The following is a 19,578-nucleotide window of genomic DNA, read 5'->3' on the forward strand; positions in this document are numbered from 1 at the left end:
GGTGGTGGCATCCCAGCTTTATTCTCATGGCCCTTGCATCACAGCTAAGGCTCAGAGATGGGCCCAGGGCACCTTCCCCGGTGAATGGTCCTTGGCTCCCCGCCCAGACCAGACAGGGGACTCTCTTGGCCACTTCTGCCCGTCGCCTTCCACTGGGGGGTCACCCAGAGATGGCCTCCTCAGTGAGGGCCGCATGGGAGAGCCAGAGCCCTGGCGAGGAGCTGCTTGTGGGCGCCAGCCGTCCCCTCTGTCCACAGGCTTATCCCAGCTCCATCTCAGGGCCCCAGGGCAGGCCTTGGAGGAGCTGGAGGCCCAGGCCTCCTTGCCTACAGAGGGGCTCCAGGTGACCCGGATCCCAGCATTCCTAGGCTGCCGGGGGCCCCGATTGGGACTCCAGTGGTGAGAAGATCCCAAGCCCAAGCCCCCAGTCCACATGGTATCACTGACTGAGGGAAGGGGCGAGAGGGTGTTTCTCCGGCTCCTGTACCTCGAGGCCTGAAGGGAAAGGCATAGCTCAGGCCTGCTCCCTTGGAGCTCCCAGCATTCCAGGCAGCCTCCAGGGCCCCCCACCTTCTACACCACCACCGCCCCCTACTGCCACTTGCAGCTCCTCTCAGGTGTCTCCCTCCTCACTCCAGCTGCCAGTCCTTGAACTGGCCAGGCCTTTGCTTCGGCTGTTCCCTCTGCCTGGAATGTCCTTCCCCAGGTTATGTCCAAAGTCCAAACCTTTGCTGCAACTTTACCTCCTCTCTGAAGACTACCCTGAGCACAGTAGTTAAAATTGCAACCTGCCCCACCCAGCACTCCTGACTTCCTTCCCCACTGCACGCTGTCTCTCCTAGAGCACTGCCATCTCCTAACATTCTGGGGCTGGCAAGGGCCATCTTGCTGCACAGGGCAGGACTGAGCACTTGGGGTGCAGCTGATCTGAACATCTCTGTGCTTGAGTGTAAAATAGCCATTGGACTCAAGGATATAGCAGGAAAAAAATAATATAAACTACTTCATTAATAGAGATGACTGACTTAATTAATTAATTAAAATATCTCATTGGTGACTTTCCACACTGACTACACGTGGAAATAGTAATAGTTCAGGTATAATGGGATAAATAAAATGTTATTAAAATTAATTTTACCTCTTTACCTTTCTGATGAGGCCACTAGAAATTCTAAACTACACATGTAGCTCACATATTTCTACTGGACAGGGCCATTGTAGATAATTATTATTTTTGTGCATATTGTTTACTGTCTGCCTTCCAAACCAGAATGTCCCCTGCTGCTTCTTCAGCTGCATCCCCTGCTGTATCCCTAACACATCCCTGGAAACTGAGTAAAGCCTCGTTGTCAAGTATATGAGTGGATGAACCAGGGGCACTGGGCACGGCAAATACCCTCACTCACCCTCTCCATTGGCATCTGCTTGGTTTTCAGATAGGGTCTCAGTGGAGCCATCCCATCCCACGCCTGGTCCTAAGGGATGCACAAGGCAGCCAATGGGCCATGGGAACCAGGGGCAGGGCTTGTGGGAGACCCAAGGGACAGGAGGGAAGCTCCATTGGCCAGGGAGCTGGTGGGTCCCAGGGAGCTGGGGAGCAAACAGGAGCAGGGATCCTTGTCTCTCACCTTTGTCATGGGATGTGGGTGCACCCAGGGGGCCTGGCCTACGCTGTCGGAATCGCTGCCGGGGGGTATCCCCGGGGCTGAATGACTCAGAGCTTCGCCCCACAGGGAATCGTGAGCTGAGTTTCCTCCGCTGCCCCCCTGCAAGGGTCTCATCCCGCAGGCAGAGGGAGCTCTGGGCCCGGCGCATGGGTGCTGGTGAGGGGGACCCTGAAAGAGGCATAGGCAGGGTGTGGGGCAGTACAAAAAGGGCCTGGGCAGAGTGGAGGGGCCAGCAGGGTGAAGCTGCCAAGGAGCACGGAGAGGAGGCTGCAGAGCCAGAGGTAAAGTCTGGGTGAAGGAGGGCAGGGACAGGAGGAGGGCCTATGCTGGCTCTGACACTAACTCACTGTGTGACCTTGAGCAAGGAATGTCCCCTCCCTGGGACTCAGCTTCCTCATCTGCTGACTGGGATAAATGACCTCTCACTAAAATCTTCTGCTGCTCTGAGGTCCTAGACGCCGCTGTGTGGATGGGTAGGACTGGGTGGGTGGCAGTGCAGGCAGGAAAGAGGTCCCAGCTGAGAGGGTTGTGGCAGGGATGCAGGGCAAGGAACCACAAGAAGCATCTGGGCGGGGTGGGGTTGCAGCGGGAAGGCCAATGGGGGTACATGTGCAAGCCACACAAGATGAAGATAGAGGCCAGAGGCGTTGACAAGTACCAGCATAGGGATAGGAGATGTGGGGTAGGGACCATCCTGGTCACCCGGCCCCCAGACCCACCTGTCCTATCTGCCTCCCTGCCCTCGGAGAGCTCCGCCTCAGGGGGGCCCCCCAGGCTCTCAGGGCTGCCAGCCCCATCGGCCCCCAGGCGTGGGCCCCCAAGGGGGCCCCCCTCCCGCCTGGGCCGCATCAGCCTCTTCACCTTGTCTGCCAACCAGCTGCCCTTCCTGGGGGCAAGAGGGCATAAGAGGGAGTAAGGCCAGGGAGGAAGGAGGGACAAGAGGGCCATGCTGGGGATGGCAAAGGCCATGCAAACCCTCACTGGGGCCTGGAGAGGGCAGGGCAGGGGCAGGGGCAGGGGCAGAGGTTGAAAGGATTCCCTGGCTCTGGGGGTGGAGGAGGGCCCCTCACTTGGTCCGGGGCAGGGGCCCAGGCTCCAGTACTCGGTACTGGTCCATGATCTTCTCCACCAACTTCTGCTTCTCACGGCGCAATGCATTGAGCTGGTCCCTGAGAGCAGGAGGAGGGGGCAGGCAGGCATGAGGCAAGGCTCAGGTGCTAGGAGGCACCCACCACTCCAACCCTGCTGGTTGTTAACACCCCCGTGTGCTCCAGTGAGGGTTGCCAAAGTGCTGCTATCCTGAGCCCTAGGTGGTCAGCTCCAGCCCTTTCCCTCAGGATCTCCTGGGCCCTCTCCCCAGGAGCAGCCAGAGGGGTCTCCAGGCCCCACTCCAGCTCCCAGCAGCCAAGCAGGACCCACCCACCACCCTGCTCACAGGTACTCGCGCTGCTCCCGGTGTAGGTGGTCTCGGCTCTCCAGGCTGCGCTCCAGGAGCTCCCGGTTCTCCCGGCTCAGCGCCTGCACCTCAGCCAACAGCTGCCGATTCTCCTCTTCCTGAGCACTCCGGAGCTCTGTCAACAGCTGGAGGGGGAGAGCAGGCAGGAGGGCAGGTAGGGGATTTAATGGGGCACAGAGTGGCATCCTCCCACTCTCCCACCCTCTCCCCACCCCCAGCCAGCCACCACCCATCCCTCAAGCACACCTCGCACTGCGTGGTCAGCCGGCAGGCGCTCAGGTCCAGCTGCTGGTTGGATTCACGCAGTCTCTGGCTCTGCACCTCCAGCTGTGCCCGCTCCAGCTCCAGCCGCGCCAGCCGGCCCCGCAGCTCCCCACGTTCTCCCTGCAGCTCCCCCCGCTCCCGCGACACCTCTGCCAGCAGCATCTGAGCCCTGCAGGGTCCAGAAGAGATGCTCTCCAAAGACACTCCACCCCCCGCCCCCCCAACCATAAGGGCCAGAAGAGCCACGCTGGGGGAGAAGTGGCAAAACAGGACCCCACGGGGATGGGGAATAACTCACCACCAACCCACTTCACAGATGGGAACCCTGAGACCTGGCCTTAGAGGGGTGGGGCCGTGCCAGAGCTTGTACCTCTCATGCTCGCTCTGCAGCCTCCGCAGCTCCTCCTCCAGTCCACGCTGCCGATGCCCATCCTGCATCAGGCGTTCCCGCTCTGCCAGCAGGGCCACCTCCTGTGCCTCCACCTTGGCCCTCTGGGCCTGCAGCTGCTCATGCCTGGGATACACAGGGACTGAGAGGGCTGCAGACACCTGCAGCCGGGGCAAGCGGGCGGCTGGACTATGTGGACCTAGGGATCTGCCCTCTCCTAAGCACCAGCCTCCAAACAAAGCCATTGGGCAGAATGCCAGGCAAAGTGCCAACTCTCCCAGTGATGAACCAGCCTCGGGGTGAGCTCACCCCGGAGGCCAGCCCCACGTGGGGCCCCGGCACCAGAGGTGGCTGTGTCCAGGGGTGGTGCTTCCCTGCCAGGGGGCAGAGGGTGTCAGACCCACCAAGGGAGTCTGCTGCGCGCAGGCAGGGGCTGCTTGGGAAAGAAGCCAGGGAGTCGGGGGAGGCTCACCGGCCCTGCAGCTCCCGATGGGCCAGCTCCAGCGCCCGCATGTTAGCCTTGAGATCGCGGTGCCGGACCAGGAGTCCCTCCAGCTCGGCCTCCTGCCGCCGCTGCAGCTGTGCCAGTGCCTCGTGATCCCGCAGCAGAGCCTGCTGCTGCCCCCGAGTCTCCTCCTGGGACTGCCGTGCCACCCGCACCTCCTCCTCTAGCACCCCCAGCTTCCTGTGCAGCTCCTGGCCCTGCATCTCCAGCACAGACTTCTCAGCCTAGGACACAGGAGGGGGTGCACTCTCAGGCCAGAAAGGGGGTAAGGGACACAGGGCAAAAGGCCAGGGGCAAGGCAGAGGAGTCAGACAGAAGTTTCAGTGGAGGAGGCTGAAGGCTGGAGTGGCAGCAACAGAGGGCAAAAAGCAGGGGCAGAGAGTGGGGACTAGAGCACAAATAGGGTGGCCAGCTGGGAGCTTGGGCAGAGCAAAGAGCAAGCAAAGGTGGAAAGGGGGCATGAGATAGGGCAGGGGACAGGGCACCTAGGCTGCCACCCACCTGCAGGCGGCTGCTGTACTCCTGCGCACGCTGGCTCTGCAGCAGGAGCTCCTGGGCACGCCCCTGCAGGCTTCCCAGCTGCCCTTCCAGGTGCTGCAGCTGCTCCTGCAGAGCCACCTTCTCGGCCACCAGTGTTGCATTCTGGCCCAAAGAGAGAGGGGTTAGCAGGGGCCAGGCCACTGGGGCCACCTCCTCCCCGGGCCCACCAAGGTCGACACTCACACTGCGCTCCACCTCGATGAGCCGCCCACTCTGGGCCCGTAGGGTCCTGGGCTCAGCGTGCCCCTCTGGCCCCAGCCCCTCCGGGCCCTGGCGCAGCTGCAAGGAGAGGCCTCGAGAGGTCAAGCGGGGGTGCAGGGGCCACCTCAGGATGGTGCAGGGACCTAACCCAGGGGACCCTCACCCCTTTGGCAGCACTTAACAATGCCCCCATCCCTCTGTCACTGGGTCCCACACTCCGTGCTCCTGGCTCCCAAAGATCCACCTTCACTCTCCATCCACCCTGCTCCGCATCATTCAGTTCTGCCCCAGCCACTTTCTCCTGCACAGAACACTCTTTGCCCCCTGCTCTTCTTCCTCTGGGCCCCAATTTCAATGCCACTTCCCCAAAACAAACCTAGGGCACTGCTGGGTGCCCACCGTCCCCTGATCCCCTGTGTTACAGTGGCCCATTTTCTTTCCTGGTCTTGGGCCCCACCAACCACAGAGCTGAGCACTGAGCTGTGAGCTCATGCACAGCAGCGGCCTCAGAAACGATTGTCGGCTTAGGACGATGGCAGTAACTGAGCTCACTAGGAAGTGGTGAGGCCCAAGAGAGACACAGCCATCACCTCAGAGCAGAGCCACTGAGTTCCATCCGTTTGAGGAATGAGGAAAACCAGCCCCCTCGGAGACTGCGGCCTGGGCAGAGTCAACCTGACTCCCAGCACAGGGGTGCTCTCCAAGAGGCCCCAAGATGGGGCACAAGGCAAGCGACTGGCCAAAACCAGATGGGGGCTGGCGGAATGGGGATGCGATCGCACACAGCTCTGGACATCTATAGGCAGGATGCAGGAAGAGGTGGCATGAGGCACCCAGGGGCCTGCAAGCCTCACCTGGACCAGCTCCTCCTCCAGCTGCAGGGCCCTGGTCTTGAGCTCCCTCAGGGCTTCCTCCTTGCTGATGGCCGCTGCCTGCAGCTCTGTTTCCAGCCGCTGCTCCAGGCCCTGGTACCTGCCAGGAGAAGTGTTAGCACCAGCCCCTCCCCAAGCCCTGCTGGGCCTGGCTCTGCCCCTTGGGGAACACCCCACCTCTGGTGCTGGAACTCTTGTTCCCGCAGAAATTCCTGGCGTTCCAGAGCTGCCTGCTCCAGTTCACTCTGCAGGTGTTCCAGCCGGGCCCCCAGCTCCTGGCCCCGCACCATCGCCTTCTCTAGCTCCTAAGGGCAGACACAGGGGGCTCAGAGCCACAAGGGAAGACCACCATCCTCACCAGGGAGGGGGTTGGGGAGTGGGGGGCAGGGGAGGGCCAGATACACCAAGGCCTGAGAGTCTGTCCTTCCTCTGTCACTCTAGGCATATATCTTTTTCTTTTTTTTTTTTTTTCAAAGTAGGCTCTCAGGACCCTGAGATCAAGTCACATGCTCTACTGATTGAGGGAGCCAGGGGCCACCACCACCACTACCCCACCCCCAGGCAAATATCTTTAACCCTTTGGGCCTCTACTCCCCTATCTGTACAATGGGAGCAAAGCCTGGCCGCCACCTTGCAGAGTGACCACGAAAGAGCTAGGATCAGAAGCCTGGCGTTGGGTGAGGGAGGCCCCTGGTCCAGGAGGGCAAAAGACGCCAGGCAAGCGTCTTTACCTCTCTGAGCCCATGGTTCCTAGTGCGCCCAGTGGCAGCTAGACGCGCCCTACGTCCTGAGGCCACACTGGCCATGTGAGGGAAAGAGGGGCTTGGAAGCGGCAGATCTGAAAAGTGCCCTGGCCACAGGAGGATGGCTGCAGGAGGCAGGAACCTGATGAAAGTCAGGCCCAACCACAGTGCGGACTGGGGGGGGGCAGGGAGAGATGCTATGGGCTAGGCCAGGCATCCTGTGGCGGTTGGGCCGCACCATTGCGGAAGGGGGGAGGAGGCCCAGTCCACATGTGGGGCTCAGAAGAAGATAGGTCAAACCATTCTGAGGTGCAGGGGTCCTGGCAGAATGAAACCACAAGGAAGGGCCATCTCTGACTAGCCGTCAACTAAATCCTTTCTCTGGACACCAGGTGGACAACCTTTGCTCTGATCTCCCCAGTTTTGCAACCGCATCAAGTCTACCCAGGGCCACTATGCTTCTGGAGACCCTTGTCCACTCTCGCTTAAAACTACAAGTCCCATGAGGCCCTGCGGCCTCTCACCCGCCTCCATCAGAGCCCAAGGACTAAGGGTAGGAAGATCAGTGGTAGAGATGCAGAGATTTGAACCTCTGGCCAGAACCCCTGAGCTGGCCCCCTCCAGGCCCTGGCCCTAGCCCTCAGTGCCCCGTCCTCACTGCACCTCCTGCCCTCCCCCCAGCCCACGTGGACAAGTCCTGGCTCCTGGTTCCCTGAGCTCCCCAGGCTAGCCACCTCCTCCAGCACCACACCCAGGTATCACCAGGAACTGCTCTGTCCAGGAAATCTCACAAAATTCCCCTTTGTCCTCAGGCGCTTCCACCCACTCGGTTCCTCAGAACACACCCTATCCTCATCTGCACCTCACCCTACCCTCACCTGCGCGGTCCACCTGCCCGCATTTCCACTCCACAGCTCTACATTCATTATCCCACGGGATCCTATAAGGCAGGTCATCTGTATACCAGTTTTCCAGGAGATGCAGACAGGTTAAGTAACTCAGCCCTAACCACACAGTGGGTCAGTCAGCCAGGGATCTGGGCTAGAAGACACCATCTCTTGTCACATCCTACACAGTGGACCCCAAAGGTGGCCTCTCCATGTTACCTTCCCGCCCACATGCCCACACCCCTATTCTCCCATGCCCCAGGCCTGCCTGGCCCAAGGAAGGCCTAACCCCCCCGGTCACCCCATCAGTGTGTTCCCCGCTCCTCTCCGCCTGAGGGGGCTCTCAGGAAATTACTCCTTCTGAATTTCAGTGTCCTCATCTGGACAGTAGGGATGAGACTGGAAACTGTACTCAGTTGGAAGATTCAATTCCTCATCTGCAGCACACCCTCCCCCAAAGCACAGGCCTGCTGCCCGGAACATCCTTCCCATTGCCTCCTAGCCTCCTTTGCTTCTCCTGGAGGGCCTCTCAACATGAGTACTTACTACTCCGCTTCCCTTCAACGTTCCGCTGGGTTTAAAGTCATTGCCCTCATGTAAAGGTCACTGAGGTCATTTTCTGCCCAAGAACAGCTGCAACTCCTTCTTTAGCTTGAAAGGAAGATGGGGTCCTGCCCAGTAGGAACCCTAGTGAATCCTCTGCCTAGCTTCCCTCTGCTTCCCACATCATACCACACACACACACACACACACACACACACACACACACACACAGTCACGCCTATGCCTCCTCCTGGCTCACTGCCATTCTCTCTCTCCTCCAGAAAGCCTTCCCTGACATGACCCAGCCTGAGTCTACTGTGCTTCCTGGACTTCCCACAGCTCCCTGCATAGTCCTGTCTCCACCCCAGACTGTGAGAGCCTCCCCTAGGACAGGCATACTGAGTGCCTGGTACAGTCCCTGGCACCAAGGAGATCCCTGTCAACATGCCTCAGTGCATGGATGATGGCGTGTCCAGGTCTCTTTCCTCCATCCCCCATCCCAGCCCCAGGCAGCTGCACCTGCCACCTGGACCACTGACATTGCCTCCTGATGGCCCCAGGCTCCCCTGCACACCAAGGGGACCCTCCTCAAACCCAGCCTCATGCAGGTTTGCCCACATACTTGGGTGGCTTTGGAGATAGAGTACTGACACTTGCAAAGCTGCCCAAGAACATCTGTCTGGCCCTGTTCCCCCACCACCCAGGCCCCTAAGCATTGTTAATGCCTTCAAGTCTCTGCACATGCTGTTCCCTCTGAATGAAATGGTTTTCCCACCTAATGGAATCTTGCCCATTCCTCAGAACCTTCTCCAAAGCCTCCTTGCCCCCACCCTGGCACCAGCTCCCTCTGCCATGGACTCCTGCACACTTTGTTCTTTTTTATTTTTTTAGTAATATATTTTTTAAGATTTTATTTATTCATTCATGAGAGACAGAGAGAGAGAGAAGCAGAGACACAGGCAGAGAGAGAAGCAGGCTCCATGCAGGGAGCCCGATGTGGGACTCAATCCCGGGTCTCCAGGATCACACCCTGGGCCGAAGGCAGGCACTAAACCGCTGAGCCACCCAAGGATCCCCTGTTCTTAATAATCGACATGTCTCAGGGCACCTGGGTGGCTCAGTTAACCATCTGACTCTTGATTTCAGCTCAGATTGTGAAATCGAGCTCCATGTCTGGCTCCGAGCTAGGTGTGGAATCTGTCTGGGATTCACTCTCTCCCTCTCTCTCTGCCCCTCCCCGGCAAATAAAAATAAATAAATAAGTCTTTTTAAAAAATAAATAATTGACATGCCTTGAGCCTTTGCCCAGCATGAACAAGGCTCATCGCACAGTTACCTCCCTTGATCTTCCAAAAGACCCACTGAGACAGCGATGAATAGTGTCCCCGTTTTATGGAAGGAGGAACAGGGCAGAGGTGAGTCGGCGACCAGTCAGAGAGCCAGGAGCAGCACCCAAGCAGTCTGGCTCCACATCCATACTCTTATCCCCATCCTGCCAGAGGGAGGGGACACCTGCACTGTGTCCCAGGCCAAGCACCTTTGCTTGTAGGGGTTCATTTCCCCTTTCTATCCCCAGCCACAGCTAGGTGTTGAGCATCCCAAGGCTACTGTTGGGATTAATACCCCAAACCCCAGCAGCTGACCAGAGCCCCATTGCCTATCCTGGGCTGTGAGCCACAACATACCTCTCTGAGGGCCTGCCTCTCCCTCTCAGCCTCCTGCTGGTGCCGGCGATCCTGGCTCTCCAGCTCTTGCAGCTGCTCCTCAGCTGTCTCAGCCCGGGCCCGGAGTCTGGGTGCCTCACGCTCCCACTGTCTCCGCTCTCGGCCTGCAGCTGCCAGGGCCTCTGCCAGTGCCTCTCGTTCCTGAGACGCAGCCTCCAGCTCCCGGCCTGCTGCCTCTACTGCCTCCCGCAGCCGAGCCTGTTCCCGGGCCTGGGCCTCCACCTCCCTGTGGGCCTCGGCTTCTGTCTTCCGTGCCTGAGCCAGCTCCTCAGAGAGGCGGGCAGCCTCCATGCCTCGGGCCTCCAGCCTCCGGGCCTGGGCCTCTAGCTCCGCCCGAAGTGCCTCAGCCTCTCTCCTGAGCTGTGCCACCTCCTCCCTCAGGGCCTCTTGCTCTGGGACTCCACCAGACGAGATCTCCCCTGAGATTGGCCCCTGCCAGGTCTGTGCCTCCAGAGCCCCCTCAGACTCCTGCTGTGGATTTTGCTGGGCTGGGTCACCAATCATCCCCTCCAGCTTCTGTTCATCCCCTCTGGCATCTCTCTGCCCTTTGGGTAGTTCCAGCCCTTGGCCTGGGGTCTCCTGCTCCTCCAGTTGCACACGCAGGCTGAGCTCTGGGGGTCCAGGCTTGCTTGCAGGGCCCTCCCGGGCTTTGGGCCCTGACTCTCCAGCCTTTCCTCCCAACAGCTCGGCCTGAATTTCCAGCCCTGGACCTTGAAGCGAGACCACAGAGGTGGGAATCTGGAGAAGGGCTCCATGGCCAGCATTCTCTGGGCACTTCTGTGTTGCTACAGTGGGGCCTGATTCCTGGAGCGTCAAGTCTGAGGTCTGGGGGGCCAAGGCAGCCAGCTGGAGGGGCCTCTCTATCACCTGCAGGTCTAAATCAGAAGCCTGGGGATGCACAGCTAATCTCTCAAGGGCGGAGTCTGATACCCGGGGAGCCGGGTCTGAGGCCTGGGTGCCTTCATCCCCCACCTGGCCAGCCAAACCCTCGGGGCCCAGGTCTGAGGCCAGGCAAGTCTGAGGAGCCCCATCCAGCTCTGCAACCAAGGAGTCCTCGCTCTGCTCCTCCGGCAGGGGGCGCTGAGGGTACATGAGAGGAATGGTCAAGACCAGAGCAGGAGGCAAGGAAGGACCAGCTGGGATGGTTAGGGGAGGGGACTCACCTGGCCCCCAGGCTGCCTTTGTAGCAACTGTAGCAGACCCCGAAGCTCCCGATTCTCCCTCTCCAGGATCTGCAGCCGCCCAGCCTCTGCCTCTCTCACTTCATCATGAAGTGAGGGAGCTGCTCCTGGCACGGATGCTGGGACATGTGAGATGAGGTTAGGACCCCTCCTTACCCTTTGCAATGATCCCTGGCTCCTCCCATACACCCCTAGACACCCCCTCCTCAACACCTTGGGAAGAAGATGAAGTCAGAAGCCATTCCCAGCAGAGTTGTAGGAAAGCACAGGCAGCCAGCCCTACATCCCCAGCCCCTCTACTGGGGCCCTACTCACCCTCCTGAGGAAAGCCCAGAGGTGGCTCCAGGCTCCGCTGAAGCTCCAGCTCCAGCTCCACATTCTCCTCTGCCAGCTGGTCCACCTGATGCCGCAGAGTGTCCAGCTCCTGGGGGAAGGGCAGGGTCAGACAAGCCTTCCCCACCATGGCCAGGCTAATGTGTGGCCTAGATCACCAGGAGAAGCAAGGAGCCAGGGATCACAGGGAGCGTTAGAGAACCCTAGGGGACTATTGAGGTCACCAGGGTCACAGATGACAGTGACAGGTCGGTGGTCCACTCAATCTCACCGCACGGGCCTCGCCCAAACGGGTCCGCAGCAGCAGATTCTCACGCTGGGTCTCATGCAGCCTAGCACAGCGCTCTTGAGCAGCCTCCAGCTGCTCCTCCAGAAGCGCCTTGGAGGCTTCCAGAGCCCCGGAGAGCACCCGTTCCTCCTGGTGGGGGAGCAGAGACAACGGGTGATGCGATTGAAGCTGCCCTCAAGCACTCCAGGGCCACAGACTTTGCCTTTTCTCCCACATCTGACCCTGCACCCCAGTGCTCTCTGGGCCCCACCTCTCCCTCCCTCCTGCCCTTACCACTAGGCCCTAGCACCTGGCCCTGCCCCCTCCTGTGTCGGCCCTGCCCCTTCTCCCCAAGAACTCCCACCCCAGGCGCCATCCGTCTAGGCCCCGTGGCAAAGAGCTCTCCAGACAGTTCCTCCCCTGCACTCGGCCCCACCCTCCTCTCCAGGACCTGCCCTGATCTACCGCCCCCACATCCCCCTCCATCTGCCCCATTCTGCAGAGGGCCTCTCCCCAGACACCACGTCACCCATTTCTCCTAGCCGTCACACATTTCTTCTTGCCGATGCTGTTCTGTCCACCAGACCTTGCCCTCTCGCCTCTAGGTCCAAATTTCGCTCCCTGCCTGGCCCCCCATCCCCAGCAGGCCCCGCCCCCGGGCCCTGCCTCGGGCCCCGCCCTCTCCGGGCCCCGTCCCCGCCTCACCTCCAGCTGGCTTTTGCAGGCCTCCGCCACCTGTAGCCGCTCGTGACAGCGTCGCAGCTCCTCCTGCAGGCGGAGCAAGCGACCGGCCCGCTCCCGCAAGGCCTCCACCTCCTCGCGGTACAGTTCGGCCCGCTTGGCCTGTCCCGACAGCACCTGGGCCTGAGCCAGACGGTGCGGAGCTGGGAACGGCCAGCCGCCGGCCACCGGGATTAGGGAGGGGAAGGTGCCCACGGAGGAGGGGATGGCAGGCGACGGGACAGAGGAGGCGTGGGGAGAGAGCTAGGGAATGCGACAGCGACAGCGGCGAGGGACATCTGAGCGCACCTCCTGGCGGAGCCTTCGGATCTCGGCCTCCAAGTCCTGCACCTCCACCTGGGAGTCGAGCAGCAGCTCGGCCTTCTCCTCCCTGGAGAGAAGGGACGCTAGAGGGGTGTGGGGACCCAGAACCCCAGGCCCGATCCCACCCACCTCCATCCGCTCCCTCCAGGCCCACTTCCCAGCCTGGGGTACTCACAGCTCTTGCCTCAGGCGCCGCAGCTGGGCCTTGGTGTTGGCCAGCTGCAGGGCCAGGTGGTGTGCTGGGCCCTCGGGGGGACTCCTGGCAGGAGCCTCTGGCAACAAGGGGGCTGGCTCTCTCTCCAGCAGCAGTTCAGCCAGACGCTGTGAGAATCCAAGGGTCAGAAGCCAGAAAATAACCCATCCCATGTCCCCCAGTCACCACAAGCCAAATCTGGTTCTTGCAGTTCTGCTGGTCCAAGACCCTCAATTCCCAACCCCAACTCTCCCCCCCCACATATCTGGGTCACAATACCTCCTACCTGGGCCCCCACATCACGCTCCCGTGCCAGCCTTAACAAAGCCCCCATCAGGTTCCGGAACAGCATCTCCAGCTCTGGCGGCTCCAGATCCCCAGGCTCAGGCCCAGCCAGGGCCAGCACCCCACCTGCCCCAGGCTGGGTCACCTGGGCGGGTAGGGAGAACCGTTTCAGCCCAAGAAGGTGAGGGGCAAGGTGCCCCCAGGTGGCAGGCCCAGGCTATCAACCAAATACCTCCTGGATGGCAGCAGCCAGCTCACTCTGGACCTCAAGACCGAGGCCCTGGATGTGTCGGATGAAGAGTTCCCGGTGCTCACACTGCAGGGAGACAGGGCGGACATGCTGGCACAGGAGTCTCCCACCTCTTGGGCCAAAGCTGGACCCTACCCTCCCTCCCCTGCTCACCTGCACTGACGCCCCCAGCAACAGCCGGAGGATGCCTTCCAACTCCTCCACTGCCTCCTCTGCAGAGCACAGGCCACAAAAAGTTAGGGGTGGGGTGAGGGGATAGAAGCAGGAAGGGGTGGTAGGAGAGAGCACCTGAGAAGGGGTCAGACTCCAATGTCTGGAGGTCTGGGGGCGGCGACAGGATCAGCAGCTGCAGCTCCTCCTGGGGACAGAGGAGAGAGGAGGTAGAGGGGGGACCTCCTGGCAGGGACCTCCAAACCCAGCCTCCCCTTCCGAAACCCCTCACCTGGTAGAAGTCCCTCAGCCTGACCCACAGGTGGTTCAAGTTTCGCACCCGCCTGGCTGCAGGACCATCACAGCCCCTGGCCATCCGAGGTCCACCTCCAGAACTAGGAGCTCTATGGGCACAGAGGGCTAGGTGTGGGGGAGGGGGGCAGCAATATCGGCCTCCCCCTACCAGGCTCCACCCAGCAGCCTTCAATCTCCTCCCAGCAACCTGTGTGGGGGAGGGTCCACCTCAGACCCCTAGGCTGGCCCCTGGCTTCTTACATGATGCCCAGCACCCGGAGGAGCAAGGCCCCATCGCTGAGATGCAAGAGCTTCTTCTCCGGGCAAAAGGGCCCCTCTCCTTCCTCATCCTCTTCCCCCTCGGGCTCCGTGGCCTCTCCCACCAGGCTGGCCAGTCCTAGTGCCTGTGGGGAGCCAAGACAGGTCTGCCAGTCAGATTCAGAACTCCCCTACCAGCAGAGTGACTCTGGAACCCCTCCGACCTGCCCCCTGAGCGCACTTGCAGCTTCCTCCTTACCCTTTCCCTTCCTTCCCTTTAGCCCCTGGGTCTAGACTCCTCCTGCCCCACAGCTACCTAGACCTCTCCGGCCCCACATCTGAGCCCACCACCCCTGCCCTCAGCACCTCCACCCCCAACTGCGGACCTGCTCCAAACCCAGCACCAGCCCCTCCCTGCTGCTCACTTCCCTCCCCAGGCCCCTCCCACCTGCCCCCTCACCCAGGTGGCCAGGCTCCCACTCAGGAAGTCTTTGAGTCTGGGCCCCTTGCCCCCATCCATGACAGGGTCAGGGTGTTGGTCGTGCTGTGGCAGCTACACCTGCCCTGAGAGGAAGAGGAAGTCCCCTGGCTGGGGATCCCAGGCCCAGCCACAGACACATTATGCAGCTTCCTCCTTCCGGGAGCAGGCGGGCCCCTACACCCCCAGAGTTCTGCCTCAGCTCTCACCTCACCACCCCACATCCTCCCAGCATCTCCGAAGGGCTGGCACAGAGGTGAGCAGGGGAAGGTGAGGTCTGGACCACCCAGGAGTGCCACCCACAGCTCTCCTGGCACAGGGATCAGGGATCAATGGTAGGTAAGACCTCCACCTCTCTGGAAACTTGAAACTTGAGATGGCCTCGGGTGGTGAGTCTGGGTGTCCACACCTGCATCTTCTGATTTGCCCGGCTTTGCTTGCCCCCAACCACCCCTGCCCCATATTTCTCAAACTAACCCAAGCCACACTTCCAACCTGGGAAACCTGTGGCAGATGCTGCCACAAGCTGCCAACGAGTCTCTGACCCCCAGCCAGGCGCGAGCCCCTCTCCTGTACCCCACCCTCCCTCATTCTCTCTGCACACTGGACTGAGACAGGACGTCTGGGCCCCAGTCATGTGACCTCACGGGCCTCAGTTTCCCGTCTGTATAAAAAAGTGGCTTGGACTCTGGCCTCAGAGGGAAGCAGCATAGGGCAGAGGCCAGCAGTACATCTCATAGACAAACAGGCCAGGAGTACATCCCAATTCCCCAACTGCTCGCTACAGGACCTCCATTCATTCTTTTATCCACTGGCATCCTGCCAGACACGACTTGGTACTGAAATGTAGTAAAAGCCACATAATCCCCGCACCCATAGGCCTCAGGACACTGGGGAGATGGCTACCCTCCTAAAATCACACATGTGCTCAGAATGTGTCATTGCAGCTATACTACGTGCATGGACTGTGAAGGGAATGACTACCTGGGATGGTGAGGGAAGGCATCCCAGAGAGGGCTACATGTGGAAGCTGAGATGGGGAATGATTGGGTGAAGAAGGCAAAGAGGGGAGGATGGAAGACCGTGGGAACAGAATGTGCAAGGGTTCTATGGCCGCTGGAAGACCAGCCAGTGCAAAGTTCAGAAATCATTCATGTTTCATTGCTTCCAAGACTTTATTTCTTACATTTAAATCTCCAAGTCAGGGGATCCCTGGGTGGCTCAGCGGTTTAGCACCTGCCTTTGGCCCAGGGCGCGATCCTGGAGTCCCGAGATCGAGTCCCACATCAGGCTCCCAGCATGGAGCCTGCTTCTCCCTCCTCCTGTGTTGTGTCTCTGCCTCTCTCTCTCTCTCATAAACAAATAAATCTTTTTTAAATAAATAAGTAAATAAATAAATGAATGGATAAATCAATCAATCAATCTCCAAGTCAGGGATCCCTGGGTGGCTCAGTGGTTTAGCACCTGCCTTCGGCCCAGGATGTGATCCTAGAGAACTAGGATTGAGTCCCGGGTCGGGCTCCCTGCATGGAGCCTGCTTCTCCCTCTGCCCGTGTCTCTGCCTCTCTCTCTCTCTCTCTGTGTCTCTCATGAATAAATAAAATCTTTTAATTAATTAATTAAATCTCCAAGTCAGGTTACTTGGGAGAGTTGCTTTCCGGGCTGGCTGTGGTCCTGACATAGTTGTCATTGCTTTGCCTGAGCCCACACTTCAGAAGCACCAAACCTTGCAGAAAGGGCAGTGTCAGCGTGTGGAAGGAGGCCCCAGAGGCAAGGAGCTTAAGCCCAGGATGCAAAGGGTGCAAGCCCCCAGGGAGGAGAACTAGACTTGTCCGTAGCACTCTCGAGGCAAAAGTCCATCACGAAGCTGGCTTACGAGTTGCCTCCAGCGGCTGGTGGCTTTAGGGTTACCTTATGGATAGTTGAGAGGGTGCTGCTCTGCTGCTCTCAATGGCTCACAGGAGGAGGTGGCTCTGAAACACACACATCGCACTTCTCTTGGACTCTAAATGGGAGTTTTTCAAACACCGTAAACAATTCATTTTGCTTCTATTTTCCTTTTTATGTGTACCTTAGAATTATATATGATAAGAATCTACATCTAGGTCAAAAAGAGCACCTTTGGGAAGTATAAAATGAAGGTTCTAGTGATGAAAGATGAAAGAGACTTGGGACATAGTAAACTGGCAGCATTCTTTTTTCCCTGAGTGGCATCTTTTACGATGGGTGACATCTTAGACTTGATAAAATATAAGGTAACAACAACCATGGCAAACAGGCTTACCAGGAGCCAGCCATGGTTACAAGAACGTTACACTTGGGGCGTCTGGGTGGCTCAGTCGGGTTGAGCGTCAGACTCTTGGTTTTGGCTCAGGTCATGATCTCAGGATCGTGGGATCGGGCCCTATATCAGGCTCCACATTCAGTGGGGAGCCTGCTTGAGAGTCTCTCTCTCCCATCCCCCTGCCCGTGTACTTTACACTTCTGGACTTATTTGTGTTGGATTAATATGTGACTAAAGGTCTCCAATTCACAGAGGGGGAAACAGACTCAGAGAGGCTACTAACTCACCCAAAGTCACACAGCTATGAAGTGGTAGAACCAACTAAAGGAAGGCAGTGGGGCCAGTGTGTAAAAAGCAAGGAGCTCATGGCCAGGGCGAGCCAGGTCTCCCTAGGCAATGGGAAGCCCTGCAGGGTTGTTAGCAGAAGAGCACATCCCCTTGTGCAACCCTCTCAAGAAGCATCTGGAAATGCAGATAATCCTATCAGAGAGTCCTTAGGTGGATTCCAGGAGCCATTACTCTGCTGAAGTGTTCATTAAATGGTCCCCGGTGTGGTTGTTATCTTTAGTGTTAATAATATCAAGGGTCTGTCCAGATTTGCCCCCCAGTGGATCTGAACTTCTATTTGTACCCCCCAAGGATGCCAGCCCAGGAAGTCCTCCCGGAACACTTGCTCTGGGTTAGCCAAGCACAGTAACTGGGCCTCATCCTTGGCAGCCAGGAGGGTGCCCTGCCTTGCTCAACATCACTCAGGCACACACCCTTCCTCAAGCCTCAGAGGCAGGGACTGTGTCACCAATTGCTTTCACATCCGTCACTCCACACACGCTAAGCTGCACCTCCAGCTGGTTCTGTGACTTGGTTTAGTTGAATCAGGCAGAGGGAGGCTTCGGGGAGAGTGGATGCGAGGGATGAGCCTGGGATTTCAAGGCTGAGTTAGCTGTTGAGAGATGTTTGTCAGTTTAGCAGTAGTTCCTTGCCTTTGGCTAGATTTTCCCTTGAAACTTTTTTTCAGAAACATGGCCAAAAATGTCAAGAGTGCATAAGGAGGGGCAGCACCTGATGGCTCAGTGGGTTGAGCAACTGATTCTTTTGCTCGGGTCTTGATCTCAGGATTGTGGGATTGAGCCCCACATCAGGCTCCCTGCTCAGTGGGGAGTCACTTGAAGATTCTTTCTCTCCCTCCCTTCCTGCCCCAACCCACTACGCTCTCTAAATAGATAAATAAACAAAATCTTTTTTAAAAAAGAGTACATCACGGTATAGAGAAGACACAAGTTTCCCCCCTCATCCCAACCCCTACTTTCAGATCCCCTGCTAGCATGTTCTGTATCCCTTCTGAGATGTTGTGCCCATGTCCATCTATAACAGGTGGATGCAACCACACATCCAGGGCTGTGTACCTTCATCCTTCTTAAAATATTTTACAGTCTGCTTCTTTTCTGTTCATTGGTTTTAGCCTTTGTAATGGCTGTGTGGTATTCTACTATGTTGCTAGTCCATCATCATTTATGTTTTTTAAAATCTATGTCATAGAGACATTTTTTGGCTTATTTTTAAAAAGATTTTACTTATTTATTTGAGAGAGAGGCAGAGCACAGAGGGAGAGGGAGAGAGAAGCAGACTCCCCCCTGAGCAGGGAGCCCGATGCGGGGCTTGATCCCAGGACCCCAGGATTATGACCTGAGCCACCCAGGTGCCCCTAGTCCATCATCATTTAACTCTGTCTTGTTGAAAAATATCTTAAATATTTGCAGTGCTATAGAGACTGCCCTTCTCAGTTATCTTTTTCTGGCCTTTTTTTTTTTAAAGATTTTATCTATTTATCTGTTTTGAGAGAAAGAGAGAAAAAAAAAAGAAAGAGAGAGAGAGTGCATGCATACGGTGGGGGCAGAGGGGTAAGAGAGAGAGGGACAAACAGATTGGGTGCTGAGTGCGGAGCCCAACACAGACCTCAATCCCACAACCCCGAGATCATGACCTGAACCAAAATCAAGAGTCTGACGCTTAGCCAACTGAGCCACCCAGGCACCCCTCTGGCAGTTTTTAAGGAAATTCAGTTCCCACTATTGCCAGCATGGGGATCCAGGAAGCAGGCAAGAAACAGAGGAAGACAAACAGACAAATGGACAACATAGTCAACTACAATCTCCTCCCTCAGGGTTCAGTTTCCCATCTGCACAGGGCTCATCTGGTTTTTTTTTTGTTTTTTTTTTTTTTTAAAGTTCTGATTCTTTCTCAGAACTTTTTTTTTTTTTTTTTAATTTTTATGATAGACATACAGAGAGAGAGACAGGCAGAGACACAGGCAGAGGGAGAAGCAGGCTCCATGCACCGGGAGCCCGATGTGGGATTCGATCCCGGGACTCCAGGATCGCGCCCTGGGCCAAAGGCAGGCGCCAAACCGCTGCGCCACCCAGGGATCCCACTCATCTGGTTTTGAATTGTCTGGTTAAGCCCTGGTCCAACCCCAAAGGCCAGAGGCAGGAGGGCTCTCAGGTTTGAGGAAGCAGAGCTGGGGAGGCCAGGGCAAGTTGGGACCGACCAGGGCTGGGTCAGAGAACCACTTTTGCCCTTTGCCTACAGCAGGCCCAGAGCCCCATCTGGCACCCCTGTGGCCTGGCCAGGGCCCAGTTCCCTAACCAGAAGTTTCAGGGCCCCAATCTCAAGAATTAAAAACAAAACATAGCTTCCAGGACCTTCAGGGCACCTGAGCCTCTGGTGTTGGGTCTCCACCCAAGTGCTAAAAAGGGTTGGTTTTCCTATCCAC

General features: G+C 58.1%; 1 protein-coding gene across 5 annotated transcripts in view; it reads right to left on the reverse strand.

Moving 5' to 3' along the window:
• CCDC88B (coiled-coil domain containing 88B) overlaps positions 1 to 19,578 on the reverse strand; it is a 27,718-nt gene continuing 8,140 nt past the window's right edge. For 3 of the 5 annotated variants that reach the window (XM_055311638.1, XM_055311653.1, XM_055311644.1), the window contains 26 exons: positions 14,050 to 14,192; positions 13,787 to 13,898; positions 13,633 to 13,702; positions 13,498 to 13,556; positions 13,327 to 13,410; positions 13,096 to 13,239; positions 12,792 to 12,937; positions 12,602 to 12,683; positions 12,278 to 12,436; positions 11,576 to 11,722; positions 11,287 to 11,395; positions 10,954 to 11,090; positions 9,752 to 10,870; positions 6,071 to 6,198; positions 5,876 to 5,993; positions 5,004 to 5,099; positions 4,782 to 4,922; positions 4,248 to 4,504; positions 3,758 to 3,901; positions 3,370 to 3,556; positions 3,103 to 3,248; positions 2,738 to 2,836; positions 2,387 to 2,553; positions 1,629 to 1,835; positions 1,407 to 1,475; positions 1 to 495 (listed from right to left, as the gene is read on the reverse strand). In XM_055311638.1, coding sequence (XP_055167613.1) covers positions 440 to 495; positions 1,407 to 1,475; positions 1,629 to 1,835; positions 2,387 to 2,553; positions 2,738 to 2,836; positions 3,103 to 3,248; positions 3,370 to 3,556; positions 3,758 to 3,901; positions 4,248 to 4,504; positions 4,782 to 4,922; positions 5,004 to 5,099; positions 5,876 to 5,993; positions 6,071 to 6,198; positions 9,752 to 10,870; positions 10,954 to 11,090; positions 11,287 to 11,395; positions 11,576 to 11,722; positions 12,278 to 12,436; positions 12,602 to 12,683; positions 12,792 to 12,937; positions 13,096 to 13,239; positions 13,327 to 13,410; positions 13,498 to 13,556; positions 13,633 to 13,702; positions 13,787 to 13,898; positions 14,050 to 14,192 — 4,326 coding nt within the window. In that variant the 3' untranslated portion in view covers positions 1 to 439. Of the gene's footprint in view, positions 496 to 1,406; positions 1,476 to 1,628; positions 1,836 to 2,386; positions 2,554 to 2,737; positions 2,837 to 3,102; positions 3,249 to 3,369; positions 3,557 to 3,757; positions 3,902 to 4,247; positions 4,505 to 4,781; positions 4,923 to 5,003; positions 5,100 to 5,875; positions 5,994 to 6,070; positions 6,199 to 9,751; positions 10,871 to 10,953; positions 11,091 to 11,286; positions 11,396 to 11,575; positions 11,723 to 12,277; positions 12,437 to 12,601; positions 12,684 to 12,791; positions 12,938 to 13,095; positions 13,240 to 13,326; positions 13,411 to 13,497; positions 13,557 to 13,632; positions 13,703 to 13,786; positions 13,899 to 14,049; positions 14,193 to 14,506; positions 14,965 to 19,578 lie in introns of those variants that run through there. The other 2 variants (XM_055311629.1, XM_055311659.1) reach the window with 2 other exon arrangements.

This window comes from Nyctereutes procyonoides, unplaced genomic scaffold (genome assembly GCF_905146905.1).
Source record: "Nyctereutes procyonoides isolate TBG_1078 unplaced genomic scaffold, NYPRO_anot_genome, whole genome shotgun sequence".
NCBI classification, from domain to species: Eukaryota; Metazoa; Chordata; class Mammalia; order Carnivora; family Canidae; genus Nyctereutes; species Nyctereutes procyonoides.